The sequence below is a fragment of the Pan paniscus genome, chromosome 6 (genome assembly GCF_029289425.2).
Source record: "Pan paniscus chromosome 6, NHGRI_mPanPan1-v2.0_pri, whole genome shotgun sequence".
Lineage (NCBI taxonomy): Eukaryota > Metazoa > Chordata > Mammalia > Primates > Hominidae > Pan > Pan paniscus.
The window spans coordinates 100,998,978-101,014,883 of record NC_073255.2 but is presented as its reverse complement, the minus strand read 5'-3'; the positions used below and the strand labels follow the sequence as shown (position 1 = coordinate 101,014,883).

At 37.5% G+C, this 15,906-nt stretch overlaps 1 protein-coding gene across 4 annotated transcripts in view; it reads left to right on the top strand.

Moving 5' to 3' along the window:
* The first annotated feature begins 1,306 nt into the window (after window positions 1–1,306).
* Window positions 1,307–15,906, top strand: part of PCLO (piccolo presynaptic cytomatrix protein) — a 412,454-nt gene continuing 397,854 nt past the window's right edge. For 2 of the 4 annotated variants that reach the window (XM_055114599.3, XM_034964339.3), the window contains exons 1-2: window positions 1,307–1,915; window positions 7,845–9,459. In XM_055114599.3, the coding sequence (XP_054970574.2) occupies window positions 1,668–1,915; window positions 7,845–9,459 (1,863 nt within the window). In that variant the 5' untranslated portion in view covers window positions 1,307–1,667. The remainder of the gene's footprint in view (window positions 1,916–7,844; window positions 9,460–15,906) is intronic. The other 2 variants (XM_057302898.2, XM_057302897.2) reach the window with 1 other exon arrangement.

The following is a 15,906-nucleotide window of genomic DNA, read 5'->3' as shown; positions in this document are numbered from 1 at the left end:
ATCGAACTATGTAATGATTATTGCAAAAACCTGGACTTACTTTCTGAGCAACTTATTCATTTCTGTTTGATTTATTTATTCAGTCTCTATTACCTAACCTCAACAGTTGAGACATTAAGTTCACATTCTGAGGAAACGCAGGTAACAACATTGAGGCTGCAGATTCAGTGCTGAACAGTCCCGTCTAAGAAATGTAACAGCGGCCGGGCGCGGTGGCTCACGCCTGTAATCCCAGCACTTTGGGAGGCCGAGGCGGGCGGATCACGAGGTCAGGAGATCGAGACCATCCTGGCTAACACGGTGAAACCCCGTCTCTACTAAAAATACAAAAAATTAGCCGGGCGTGGTAGCGGGCGCCTGTAGTCCCAGCTACTCGGGAGGCTGAGGCAGGAGAATGGCGTGAACCCGGGAGGCGGAGCTTGCAGTGAGCCGAGATTGCGCCACTGCACTCCAGCCTGGGCGACAGAGCGAGACTCCGTCTCAAAAAAAAAAAAAAAAAAAAAAAAAAAAGAAATGTAACAGCAAGAAAAGTGTAGGAGTGATAGTCGAGAGTGGGTCTCAAAAAGTGGTTATTATGATAACGTGCTGCTAACCAATTGTGTGACTGTAACTTACCAGTCACACATTAAATGAACTTTGTGGGGTTCTTCTGTCCACATTTGTTAAAAAAGGGGCGGGGGAATAAAATCATGTTTTCAAACTTTCATACTAAAACATTTTAATATTTTTACAATCTCGATATTACTGCAGAACCCCAAGTCCACAACTTCCCATAATCCTTTATTATTGCGTAGTCCCTCCCTTTAGGGAACTAGTTATAAGCACTCAAAACCTTAGCTGCTTACTAATATTATATCATTTTAAATAATCTAATTAACAATTGAATTGTTATGTGAAAGTTCTAAATGAAAAGGGCCATTCTTAGCTCCCTTGGGAAATGTGCCTCAAAGGTATCAGGGTCTCTCTTGCTAATCTTCAGTTACTTGAACCCTTTCCTAGAATGTTTTAACACCTTCTTTTAAAGAAAATAAATGAAACTACAAATCCCAGGAGCCAAAGCTGAAAACAGACATTTCCTCTCCTGCCCCTCCCGCCCCCTTTAAATCTAGGTGTCTAGTAAGCTAAAACTCAAGTGAGGCATCCTGAAATATGCCTGAAAGAAACGTCGCCTGTTTCTTCCCTGTTTTTAGCCGAGCGTTCACTGGGCTCCTTTAAATCGGTGCTGAGAGCGAGGAAGGATCCGGAGCGACGCAGGATGGGGTGGGCGTGGGCCGCGGGCATCACCTGTTCGGAGAGGCGCCTGCGCACTGAGAGGGCGCGGGCGAGGAGGCGGTGCGCGGTGGGAGGGGCGGACGGCGCCCGGCTGGCACCGCTCAGATCTGCTTCTCCCCGGCTCCGGGCGCCGAGGCGGCGTCCGGGAGGTGTCTTTAGCAAAGGTTGCCTGGCGCTGTCCAACATGGAGGAGGCACCGGCAGCGGGCGTTACCTGCGAGCGGGACTAACCCCTGCCTGGCGTTCTGGGCGGCAGTGCCTGGTCTGGAGTCCAGGGACTCGGCTGCCTGCACGCCCCGAGGCGGACCCCGGCTCTGACTGCTCCCCTGGCCGCGGGCTTCTCGACTGGGACGCGGCGCGAGGAGGGAGCGCGGCGGCCCCGAGTCTCCCTGAGCCATGGGCAACGAGGCGAGCTTGGAAGGGGAAGAGCTCCCCGAAGGGCTGGCGGCGGCCGCAGCGGCTGGAGGAGGAGCTAGCGGGGCGGGGAGCCCCTCGCACACCGCGATCCCGGCCGGCATGGAGGCGGATTTGAGCCAGCTGAGCGAAGAGGAGAGGAGACAGATCGCCGCTGTCATGTCAAGGGCGCAGGGGCTGCCCAAGGGAAGCGTCCCCCCGGCCGCTGCGGAGTCGCCTTCCATGCACAGGCATGCACAGCATGATGTATATGTCCGGGCATATATGTACAGCTTCCCGTGCACATATGTGCCAGCCTGTATGTGCCAGCACGGCAGTACATATATGTCGCCTCCGTTCATTTTATTCTCCCCAGTGGGGTGGCCGTAGAGAGATCCTAAGCCTTGTGATGGGCGGAATAAAAATGATGCATTGTAGAGTTTCTGGTGGGATAGTCAAGGGTTACATTCTTGGAACTGTGATTTTAGGTTGTGATTTTTGGCCTTTTGGAGCCCTTCCCCTCTAGGATGGCGTGGAGAGACGCCCTCCAGTGTTTTACTAATCTGGAAGTCTTCCATTAATACAACACGGACGTGTTAGGAAATGGATAGAGCTGGGTGTTTACCTGTCTCTGTTTAAACCTCTTGTCCATTGAGGGGTCTTTTTCTCTGTGAATGATGTCTAAATATTTCTGTAACTTTAATCCCCTTGTAGGTGATTTGTCCTCTCTTGCCACCCCACCCCCAGAGGAGAGCAGAAGCTGTTTATGTAGACGGAATAGAATGAATATACCTTTTATATTCATTGAGGAACCCTAAAATATGTGTGGCATTAGACAGATGGTTTGGTCACAGCAGAGCAGGTGCTGTACATATATTTCTAAATTAGCATATGCTATTTTTAAGCCACTGCTCTGTTTTATGCAAAAGTGGCCTTCAGTTTAGGGAAGAACATGTGAATTTTATTACCTTAGAAAATAATTTTCAATACATACTTTTAAAAACAAAGCAAATAAATGGCAACTTGCATAGGCAAGTATAAGAGCTAATCAGTAATATGAATATATTCATTTCCGCCTGTAACTCTCCATTTTCCTTCATCCCAATAGATTAGTTGTTTTCTAATTAGAGTACTAAGAGGGGTATAATCATTGTGCCTGCCTTGCCTTTCTTATTGTAAACAAACCCTTTAACTTTGCACCCTCTAATAGAGAACAGTTTTCTGTCCGTGGTTCTGAAACAATTCCTCTTTTATGACAACTGAAGGCAAACCTACAATTTTTCATTTGAGATACTGTAAGCACGAAAGACCTGGATATATAGGTGTAGATCCTTATCCTCCACTTTATAAAATAAAAAAAAATTAACTTGGTCACTATCACGTAAGCATAATTTTGCCAAATAATTATAGGAGAAATGTAAAATGTTTTATGGATAGTGACAATATTTTCACATAAAATCTTAAATGCTTAAAATCTACCAGGTAAAAAGTCTGTTTATCTTGAAACTACTAGTACTAGTGAAAACTAGCCCCTTTATGTTAAATATGTTTTTCTGTGTTTTTAAACTAGTAATCTATGGGGCTATTTGGAAAAAGTCTTTCTTGTTCTCTTATCCAGTTTATGATATGTACTGTTTTCCTCTACTTGATGAAAACTTGACAAGAAAAAAATGTAGTGTTCATTCAGTAGACTTTCACAGGATAATAACAAGGTATGATACTTTTATTAGCCTTTTAGAACTGTGTGCCAGATCTTTTATATTTTTTCCTAAGAGGCACAAGCAACAGGTCTATCATGCTGGTTACTAATACCAGTTACATTGAGATCTTTGATTTCTAGATTTCTAACTTTTCTTCTGTTTAGAAGGTGGCTGAGAAACATTATTTCCACCTATAAAACTGTTGCTTCATGCAGTATTTGTATCAGTATACTTTTAAAGCTCTCTATTGATAATTTTATTATGGTGGAAATCTTATCAATAGTTAGTGTATGGCCCAAACAGTATTGGTGAAAACTTCATCCAAATACTAAAAAATAAATAATAATTTTCTGACCTTTGCAACTTACTCTTACATTTTACTGAAAGATTTCTATAAAAGGTACATAACTTTTTAAAAGTTATTTTCCCTATATATGATTACCAAAGAAACATTTGGTTTTTCACTTAGACTTTTAAAGTTATAGAGTTATGTAAATTTAATTAATATAGGACGGCATACACAAATTATTTGAAGTTTTAAGCATTTAAGTGGTGTGAATTGAACATAGAATTTTAAAAATAAAGATTGAGAGCATGGGTTTTTATCCTATTGATTTTAACCAACTCATAGCAAATTACAAATACTTCTCAATCAATGTGTCTCATGTTCCTTGCCTTTAAATAAGGCTACTAATACCTATCTCACCTGTCTTAGAGAGTCCATTGAGGATCAATTAAAAGTTGAGATGAATGTTTTTGAGTTGTAATTTACACGAACCCTACAAATATAGAGTGGCAATATCGGTATCAGCAATGGGTGACACTGTCACCGATGGCTACAGACAAATTGTTGAATTGTACATTGTTTTGGGGTTATTTTGATGTGTCAGTTTTCTTTTACATGTGGAAAAATCAGTTAAATGGGGTGTAAACCACCTCCTCTGCCCACAAACCAAGAGTGAGGATACCAGATTTCTGTGACTAACTAGTTTTATGACCTTGAATTAGTCACTTTGCTTCTCTTAGTCCCTATATCCTGGGACTTAGAGCATAAATGCATAGATATTCATTTATTTATATAATATATAAAAATTAACAGATAGTCCCAAAGTTGCTTATATTTCTAATATTATAAAATTTTATGTGACTCAGCACTGTCAAGTGTCATTGTTGTGTTCCATTTATGAAAGATTTTATTATCTCAGATGCTTTTACATTCCTACATTTTGCATATATATTTTCCTCATCTTAGGGGAAACATTTTGTTTTCTGCTAACATTTGAAAGAAAAATTCTAATCCAAGGATGACCATAGTGAAATGAAAAGGGAGGTGTAGTACCAAATATAAGTAGTTACAAGCTAGCAGTAGAAGACAGGTTACAAATGAAATGCTTGTGGATTTTTTGTTCATTGTAGACCCAGAGAAGTGCAATTTCATTACTTTCTCTACCATTTCTATTTACAGTTACAGATATATCATATGAGAAGGGCTTTATTGAAAAAAATTCTCTGATTAGTAGAATATTTAATAAGAATTCTGACTGAACTGATTATTTTCTTTACTACTTTCAGCCTCCCCTACTGGGCTTCTTCCTAAAGGTGCAGGCCAAATCCAGGTTCTAAAAAGAATATGAAATTTATCCATTTATATCTCAAGGCCTGTAGAAGAATTTTAAGTGAAAGCAATTCAAGAAACATTAAAGTAAAACGAATACATGATATATTTATTCCTTGGTTCACTCATTGTTAATCATCCACTTATTCATTAATTCATCAAATATTAATGCTCATCTACTAGTTGCCAGACTTGGTTCTAATGATGCAAAGATAAGTCAAATATATCCTTTCTCTCTAGGAGTTCACAGTCTAGTATACAAGGCAGAGATTGCATTTTAATCACTTTTCTTTTTAACAGTAAAACTGTTATGCCTAACAAAATTTCACCAAAAGACAGCAGCACCTTTACATTTTTGTTTGGTATTGACAGTTTTTTCTCTTGATTTTCTTTCCATTTCCCACTCAAAGATCTCTGTGTTTTACTTTTATTTACATAGTTATAGCAACTAAGTTTAAATTATAAGATAGTCTTTAGGGTTGTATGCCTATTTTCTGATGGGGATTCTATAGTAAAGTACAACTTATATTTGTAGGAAGTACATGCAATTATAATTCCTGGTGCAAGCAGCTTGCTTTCAATTCTGCTGTTTCTGATTATCACAAATATTTGACATTCATGAAGTTTATTTTTTGTTGTTTTACAAATATGATGGATTAAGTGAAATATTAAAACAATGATTAAAATAAGTTTAGTAGTATTTTCAAGAGAGAAAAATTTAGTATAATTAAGGTAGATTTTTTTTGGTACTCTGCTTAAAGTTAGATTTATAGGACTCTGTACAGGGAAGTTATTTAAATAAAATGCCTAATAATTACTCATAGGATTGCCATACCTGTAATCAGCCCTAAGCATGTGCTGTTCAAGGGAATGGTACAATATATTAAGTAAATATAGAAGATTTATAGAATAATGTCAAGGTCTGAATAGTGTACCTATAAAGAAATGTTCAGAATGATTTTCTCCAAATGGAAATATGTAGCAGTCCATTTTAAGAGCTAGCTTGGAACTATTGGAATTAACTAGGGTAACACTTTTAGTTCTGTTTAAGTAAAGCCTTGAGAGACATGGTAGAATATATATATTTTTGTAAACTTTTCCTTGGAGGAAATTTCAAAAATTCAGAATCTACTTATTTGTCTTTTACCAGAAAATCACTTTATGCATACGTTGCCATTTATAGATTATTTTCTTTTCTTCTAAGTGCTTGCTACCTAGAAGTAATGCTTCTTTGCTTCTTTCTGCTATCTCTTACATCCTGACCTGTACTCAAATTTCTATGTCAGGAAATTTGGAAAAAGTTAATTCATAAGAAGTATTGAATATGAAATAAAATATTTGTAGTCTGTCTCATTAGCAGGTAAATTTTGGTAAACCCAATTAGAACCTATAAATCTTTATTCTGATATTATATTGTAGGTGCTACTAAGTTGCTTTATTCTTGTTTCCTTTAATTAAAAAGAAACATTTTTCAAAATTTAAAAAGCCTCATATATCAAATAAAATACTTATAATATGATTTTCTCCATAATTCTAATTCAGAATATTCTTTTAGCTGCAACTTTATCACTAAAGTATGAATTATTTTAAAAGTTAAAGTATGAATTATTTTAAAAGTTTCTGTATTTAATATGACTTTTGGCTAAAACAATAGATATATAAAAAATAAGAAACTCCTATTTTAATTATTTAACCATAGTCATTTAAAATGTATCATGTTTCCAAGGCTGTTTTTAAAAATGTCTTGTATATTTGTCTATGAATTAAGATATATCTTGAAAATTAACTACTTGCTACATTTAATCTCAATGTCAATAATAAATTAGATTACTAATAATCAATCAATGGCATTAAGAGATAGTGTAGCAAACACTGAGTAAGATATATGGATACCAAGATATATCTCAAGATGATTTAAGCACCTATTATGCTTCCCATAAAAATTTCGGGTTAATAATCAGTTATTTTTTAAAAAAGATAACACTGATCTTCAATAATAAAGATGGGGTTGTTCCTCAAGAATGTCTAAATAATGGATGTAGAAATTCTCTTTCTGTAATGTTTCATAAGGATAATATTTGATGAATGGTGCCTTTCTAGATGGAGGCATGGGGATAATCCCCAGTCACTCTCTGGGACTGTCATGATTTTAGGTGCCCACATCTGTGTCCCAGTCTCTCCTGGCCAGTGACCTGGATCACTAGAAGCCCAAGTAAAATTAAATAGATTATAAACTTTTTAGCATTCCTGGGAAAGCATCATGTAAACTCCATTATCAGAAACTCCCCTTATTTCACATTGTATTCCCTATTTAGTTCATGTAAATTCTCAAAATGAAATTTTTAAAAAGTCTCAGCAGACTCCTATATTTAAAAATGAATATTTTTAATTCTCAATGCTGCTAGCATTTGGAAGACTTTCTTATATCAAAAGACCATAACTTTTGATAAAAAGAAAAAAATACACTCTGTGAACATGTATGCCTTATAATATGACTTTGTATTGATTTATTGAGGTTTTAATTTAAACCTATATTTAGTTAAGTTTTAAGGCCAGATTCTATTAAGTGCAAAGGTAAATTACTTTTATTATAAGTATTTTCTAATTATATATTTTAATTTTTATCACTCAGCAAGTTTTTTTTTCTTCACTTGCTTGTTGAAAATCTCTACCCATTTAAAGAAAGAAAAAAAAGCATTAAAAGTTTTATGATCACTTAAAGGATGCTACAAAAATGGGTTCTAGTTATATTTATACATTCATAATTTTGAAGATATAAGCAATAGGTTTTTTGTATTACTTTGATTTGAAATAATTTCCATTATTTTCACTTGATTTTTTTTTTTTTTTTTTTTACTCTTCTAGGAAACAAGAGTTGGATAGTAGTCATCCTCCAAAGCAATCAGGAAGACCCCCGGACCCTGGGCGTCCAGCTCAACCTGGTCTCAGTAAAAGTAGAACTACAGACACTTTCAGGTCAGAGCAGAAATTGCCTGGGAGGAGTCCTTCCACTATTAGCTTGAAAGAATCAAAGTCCAGAACTGATTTAAAGGAAGAGCACAAGTCTAGTATGATGCCTGGCTTCCTCTCAGAGGTTAACCCTTTAAGTGCTGTTTCCTCTGTTGTAAATAAATTCAACCCTTTTGATTTGATATCAGACTCTGAGGCATCCCAGGAAGAAACCACCAAGAAACAAAAAGTGGTTCAGAAGGAGCAAGGAAAACCTGAAGGAATCATAAAACCTCCTTTACAACAACAGCCACCCAAGCCGGTTCCTAAGCAGCAAGGACCTGGTAGGGATCCACTTCAGCAGGATGGCACTCCCAAATCAATATCTTCTCAACAACCAGAAAAAATTAAATCGCAACCTCCAGGTACAGGAAAGCCAATTCAGGGTCCTGCCCAGACTCCTCAGACAGACCATGCAAAATTGCCACTTCAACGAGATGCATCCAGGCCTCAGACTAAACAGGCAGACATAGTAAGGGGAGAATCAGTTAAACCCTCACTGCAAAGCCCATCCAAACCACCTATTCAGCAACCAACTCCTGGAAAACCTCCAGCACAGCAGCCTGGACATGAAAAATCACAGCCTGGTCCTGCAAAGCCCCCAGCTCAGCCCTCAGGGCTAACAAAGCCACTGGCTCAACAACCAGGGACAGTGAAACCCCCAGTCCAGCCACCAGGGACAACAAAGCCTCCAGCTCAGCCTCTTGGTCCTGCTAAGCCTCCAGCTCAGCAGACTGGGTCAGAGAAGCCTTCATCGGAGCAGCCTGGGCCAAAGGCTCTAGCTCAGCCTCCTGGAGTTGGAAAGACTCCAGCTCAACAGCCAGGGCCAGCAAAGCCTCCAACCCAGCAGGTGGGGACACCAAAACCCCTAGCTCAACAACCTGGGCTACAGTCTCCAGCTAAGGCACCTGGGCCTACAAAGACTCCAGTTCAGCAGCCTGGGCCAGGAAAGATTCCAGCTCAACAGGCAGGACCCGGAAAGACTTCTGCCCAGCAGACTGGCCCAACAAAGCCTCCTTCACAACTGCCTGGCCCAGCAAAGCTCCCACCTCAACAGCCTGGCCCAGCAAAGCCCCCACCTCAACAGCCTGGCTCAGCAAAGCCCCCACCTCAACAGCCTGGCTCAGCAAAGCCCCCACCTCAACAGCCTGGCTCAGCAAAACCCCCATCTCAACAGCCTGGCTCAGCAAAACCCTCAGCTCAACAGCCTAGCCCAGCAAAGCCCTCGGCTCAGCAATCTACAAAACCAGTAAGCCAAACAGGATCTGGAAAACCTCTGCAGCCACCAACAGTGTCTCCATCTGCAAAACAGCCTCCTTCACAAGACCTCCCTAAAACCATCTGTCCTCTTTGCAATACCACTGAACTTCTGTTGCATGTTCCAGAAAAGGCCAATTTTAACACATGCACTGAGTGTCAAACCACTGTCTGTAGTCTCTGTGGTTTTAATCCCAATCCTCATTTAACGGAGGTAAGTGCATTTATTCACTGAGTCCATACTCTTCAGCCATATCATCATCTTATACAAATGATGCTTAACTAAACACATATATGACATGATGGCATTGTCTTTCTCTGGATTCTCCCCTCCTTCGTTCGTTTTGTTTTCTGCCAGTTGTAATTTTTTTTTAACATTTCTCTGACCAGAAGCCTCAAACATTGCCACAATTTCTGAAAATTTGACATATAAGACAAATATAAATTGATTGAAAGATGCTGGGCATCTACTCATTTCACTCTGTATTTAAGACCCACACTGTTATTTAGCATACAATGATATTGCTTTAACTTTTACATTGGTGTTCCTACCTATCAAAATTTTGGTATTCGTAAATGTTATTTATATTTGTGTTAGAAAAAAACGTGGACAGTGTTTTCAAATTCTGAATACAATTTTAACTTAAAACTGAATAGAGTTTTTTAATCTCCACATCCCTTTTCCCTGCTAGTAATTCTGATATATCAAATGAGGGCATGTTGAGAGTCCTTAATAACAGTATTAAATCATTTCACAAAATGAAGAAGTTGTTAGAGCAGGTTCAGAATGTATGGGTGACTTCTCAGATGACAGTTTATATCGCCTAGGCTTGAATCTGGGTAGCCTTATGTTTCCAAGGGTTAGCTGGGTAATACTTCCTGACTCATCAAATTATAAAAAGGTTAATTGTGATATAGATGAGTACAAGTTTGTTTACTCAGATTGAGGATAGAAGAGTAGTTCTCAGCAAGTTAACTGACTTTATTAATATTAGTTCAGCATGAAAAGGCCTGGAAAAATGTAGCATTTTAATAGGTAGAGATTCAGAGTTTTTTTTTTTTTTTTAGGGGAAGAGACAAGAAGATACAAAGCATTTTTAAAAACTCAGAAATTCTCTGGCATTAAGAAATAAAACAGTGAAGATGATATAAAGAAATGGGCAGTGAGGTTGGAGATAGGTTAGAGTCAGACTTTGGCTTTCCACATTTAGTAGGTAGTGATCAGCATATAAATAGAGAAGAGGTTTAGGCTCTAAGAGAATATGAGGGATTCCTTTTTTTAAGAGATCTAATAGCCTCTACTTAATGAGAAGGCACAGAAATCATTTCGCCTGTCTGGAGGACAACTGTTAGTGGGCTATCTGTGCATTACATCTGCAAACAGCCCAGGAAGTAACTGACAGCAGGCAGTGAAGGATTATGTGATTTAAATATCCCTGAGACGTGAAGCTTGTATACTTTTGTTATAAATGAAATCTATCATGATAATAACAATAATGATGATCATTGGTAATTTATGTTAATGTGGATACTTATGAAAAATGATGCAAATTTAAAATATGTCAACTTTTGGTTGTTTTCTAAAGTAACTTTTACTTTTTTAAACAAAAGTAATATTGAGTAATTTAACTTTTCAAATAAATAATCATTTACTTATAAAACTACAATTAATAAGAATATGCTGCATTTGACTTATGGAAGAAATCAGATTATAAGTAGTTTATATATATACACATATATACATATACATATGTATATATATACACATATATACATATACATATGTTTATATATACAATATATACATATACATATGTTTTTATATATACATATATATATGTAGCTTTTTAAGCCTTGGTAAAATATATTTCTCCCCATATTATACTCTCCTTATAGGAATGTGAAGTAATAATGACTTCAAATGATAGATGATCGTTTTATAGTGTTTGGATTTGTCTTGGTTTTGTGGCAATTTACAAGGCAGAAATATGCAGCTGGAAATTAAGCTGTATATGTTATTTCTACACCCAATGTAAGAAAGACAGTTATTATTTGAATACCTACTATGTGGAAGATATTCTGTTATATGTTTGGTGAGATATAAAGATAACTAAAATGTGAATGTTGATCTTAATAGATTAAAAATCACAAGATAATACATGCACAAGAAAATATAATATATGTGACCAGATTATAAGAGCTGTGAGAGATATGAATAAATATAGACTTCAGAGTAGAAAGTGCCCATTTCCAGGGGATGAGATTAAGGAAAACTTCATGGGGAAAATGGCATTTGAGCTGGGCATATAAGGATGGGCACTATTTCAATAGATATAGGACATCAAAGAGTGTAATGATTTGGGCCCAAACTTGGAGCTACAAAAGTACAGAGTATATTTTAGGGAGTCAAGAATAAATGTAGGTTAGCTAGGGTGTTGGAAAAGAAATGGGCAATGAGATTGAAGATAGGTTGAAGTCAGATTTTAGCCTTACACATTTAGCAGGTAGTGATGAGCTTTCTACTGTTTGAAAGTTACCTCAATTAATATGATACACATTTGATGGTTCATTGTACTAATTTGTATCAAATGCCTAGTTACAAAGCATTATTGAATGCTATGGGAGAATCAAATATTTGTTAGATATGCAGTCTTCTCTCAACCATAAATAGGGGAAATACAAGTTGCACATAAAAAGAACATCTATATATTTATTTCTATAAAAAGTAACTTTGGGCCGGGCGCGGTGGCTCATGCCTGTAACCCCAGCACTTTGGGAGGCTGAGGCGGGCAGATCACGAGGTCAGGAGACTGAGACCATCCTGGCTAACACAGTGAAACCCCGTCTCTACTAAAAATACAAAAAATTAGCCAAGCATGGTGGCAGGCGCTTGTAGTCCCAGCTACTAGGGAGGCTGAAGCAGGAGCATGGCCTGAACCGGGGAGGCGGAACTTGCAGTGAGCCAAGATCTCGCCACTGCATTCCAGCCTGGGCAACAGAGCAAAGCAAGACTCTGTCTCAAAAAAAAAAAAAAAAAAAGTAAGTTTGTATAGGGCTTTTCAGTTCACAGAGTCCTTTGTTTTATTAAAATTAAACTTCCTATAATTTTGTGTTTCTTCTCTATTATACCAATGAGGAAACTGGCATTCAAGTAGTTACTATAGTTAGTTTAGTTGTGAGGATCACCCAGATAGTATATTCCCAAACAGAAGCCAATCATTCCGATTCCAAATCAGTTTACCTGTGGTAGGAAGAGAGATGAAGTGTTACAGGGTCAAAGGAAGAAACCATCACAATTAGTGGGGGATATTAGAGCTATCTTCATGAAAGGTGAAGTATGTGAGCTGGGAATATGAAAGATAATAAGAATTTGAACACACATAAATGAGGATGGAAGAAGCTAGGAACATAAGGGCAGGTAGAGAGGCTCACTAGCTATGTAAAGGAAGGCATTTCCTTATTGACTGAATAAACTTGGACAAGCCATTTACACTTTCTGTTGCAATGGCACCATTTGACATATGAAAATAATAACATGCTCTCTGCCAGACACACTGGAAGATTAACTGAAAATTTGTATGAGAAGGTATTTTAGATACATGAAGTGCTTTTAAAGTTGCAATATATGGCAACACAGATGATCTTAATATTTGAAACAAATTTGGCCTTTAAATTTATTGTACATTCTTTTTTACATAGATAACAGTATCATAAATTCTTAGATGCTGAGGCAGCCATCTAAAGACATTCGATCAATAGTATTAGTGATATCATTTCATTTTAACTTTCATTGATTTTTTTTCCTATAAGAAAAAATGCAATCAAAAGGTCCAATTCTGAACTCTAGAAAGGCATCTTTTCCAATACTGCCTACCAAATAGCCAGTTTCTCTAACTCCTAAATTTTATGGAGATCAGAATTGAGAAGTTAGAGCTCTAGAGAGAGGCTGTAAGCTTCTGTTACAGGAGATAAGGTTGATGAAATTTTGGGGACAACCACCACTTCTGTCACAGTTGTGGTGTAAAACACCATAACTTTCGTACGTATCCATGAAAAAATAAATCTGCATCTTCCAAAGAGGATGTAACACTCTGGGTCAAGTTGCCCTCAAGTATTCACATTGAGTAAACAGTTTTTCTATGCAAGATAGGGACAGAAGCTGGACATCCTTTGGTACAATTATGTGAATTTATTATTTTCCAGCTTGTTGTTTATATGCATGTAACTCTTTGCTTGCGTAATGTATGGGTGAAATAGATACACTTAACATTCCTTAAAAAAGGAAGAATTTCTCTAATATTTTTTGTTACCAATCTATCAGAATTATGACTATATTTGCTTGTGACCATCATGGCTCTGTAATGACTACCAGGTCTGGGAAGGAAGGAAGGAAGGAAGGAAGGACTAGATAATTAGCTACACTCAGCCACAAGCTTTAGAGAAGGGGACGTGTTTACTCCCTTAGTTCCAAACTCACGAATCATCACTCCCCGACCCAACCCTGCCACACATGAGCACTTTAGGCAACCCAAACATCTATGTGAAGAGGATCACCTTTAAATTAACTGCCTTCTCTGGAGGCTATCAAGATGTATGCTGTTCCAGACAAACCTTAAGAATCCACTGGCTGCAAGCCTAGACCTTTGATGCCTCGACCTTGACCAGAGGGGTGTATAGCTGTATCTCTTCTTGTGGCCCATTAATTGAATAAATCTCTCTAATATTTGTCTTCTCTTTGGGCATGCATTTTGACACAGAACCTGAACGTTTGCTTTCTAATTGGAGGCAGAAGTATATTGTTTTTGTTGATTTACTTTATCTCTTTTGGTATGTAGCCTCAGTCAAGATATATTTAGGAACAGAGATCTAAAGGCCTGTCCCTAATGTTTGGTAATTTTCCCAACTCTTATTAAATTTCATAATAAGTGAAAATGACTTATCACTTTTCAGAATGTTGAAAATGAACCAAATGTTAGGGATTAAAATGGATTTAAGCGAAGTTTTCTTGTCATTTTTTTTTTAGTCATTATGGCACATATATAAGTCTTTTGGCAGAAGCCAGATATTTTGTCTAACAAAACCATAGCCACCTTTAATGAGCTAAAACAAACAAACAAACAAACAAAAAACTCCTTGACTTGCATATATCAACTTTCATATAAACTTTCTCCACTTAATAAACAAAACAAAAAAATAATGACTGAAATTCTTCAGTTGGGTTAAATGGCTTAACTGGCCATGACCTTTCCATGGATAATCCTGCTGCATCTTATTTTTCTAGTAAGAGAAATGGGGAGAAGTTGTTCAGAAGAGCTGGTAGAAAATAGTGGAGCTATGCCAAATGTCAGGAGGCTGGAATCTGTGGAGAGAGAAAGCCTGTAAGACATTCCTGATGGTGAAGTAACTGAAAGAACTTTTAGAAAAGAGGATGTTCTCTTTTTAGTTGCTTGCTGTTTTTAGCACAAAGACTTTTTTTTAAGCTTAAATTCTAAGCAAAAACTGCCACACAGTTCCTCTTAAAAAGGAGGACTGAGCACACAAATGCTCATCTCCTCTATCTTCAAGTCCCACTTTCTAAAAGATTTAAAGTATAGTCATTCCAAGAAATGTGAAAGAGCTCCAAAAACATAAGTTGGTATGTTGAAGAATTCCTTGAAGGTAGAAAGAAAATGGAAAGGAAAAAGAGCTGAGAAAACCACTGTCCAAGTGGCTAGTCAGGAGACCTCAGAGAAGCCCTAACTTGGAATCAAAAAATATAAAAAGCAGTAGTGGGATGTGGTAGTAGTCAAAGAATAAATTTCAGAACTGCAGTAGGAACAAAAGGACAACTGGTCTCTTTCTTAATCTTCACTGGGAAGACAAGGTACAGGAGGAACCCCTTCAGGCTAAAGCCAGAGATTAATCCACAAATGAAAGGGTGACCTGCCTGAGGAAGGGCCCCCATGAGAAAACTAGGACCTTCAAAAAGAAGAATAGAAGTGGAGGTGATGCTTCTCTCCCACAATGGGGTATTGCAAAAAAGAAAACAAATAGAACATTACTCATCTATGAGTCAAATCCCCTAAACTATTACCATCAGAGTAAAACTGTCCTTACTTGGATACTGACCCCCTGCCATCCTGTTTTCTCTCATTCGAAGTAGAGAACAAATAGGGAAGCAGAACTGTCTACAAACAGACAAAAAACTGTTGATTACCTGTGAGTGGATTAAGAGCCTAACTAGACATTTTAGCAATAACATGGCATGAATGACATATATGAACTGACAGAAACAATAACAAAAATAACAATCAACCTCATAGGAAAAAGTTCATTCTTCAAAGAATGTAAGAAAATTCTTACTATTCCTGAGAGATATGTAAGAAGATATTTTCTCTATAGTTAACATACACAAATTTCAATGGGCTGGTTGAGGGTAAAAAAAAGGAACTCAGTTAATGGTCTAAAAAATAAGGACCTAGAATTTTCCCAGATTGCATAGAGTTAAAAAACAAAAGAAAAAAAAGTATTTACTTACTTAACATCTACCATACTTCAGGTGTGTTCTAGACTCTGGGAATATGAGAGTGAACAAAGTTGAAAAAATCCTTCCCTTACGGAGCATGTATTCTATTAAGAGTCACAAATAAATAAAACATATGGTGAGACAGATGACAATGTG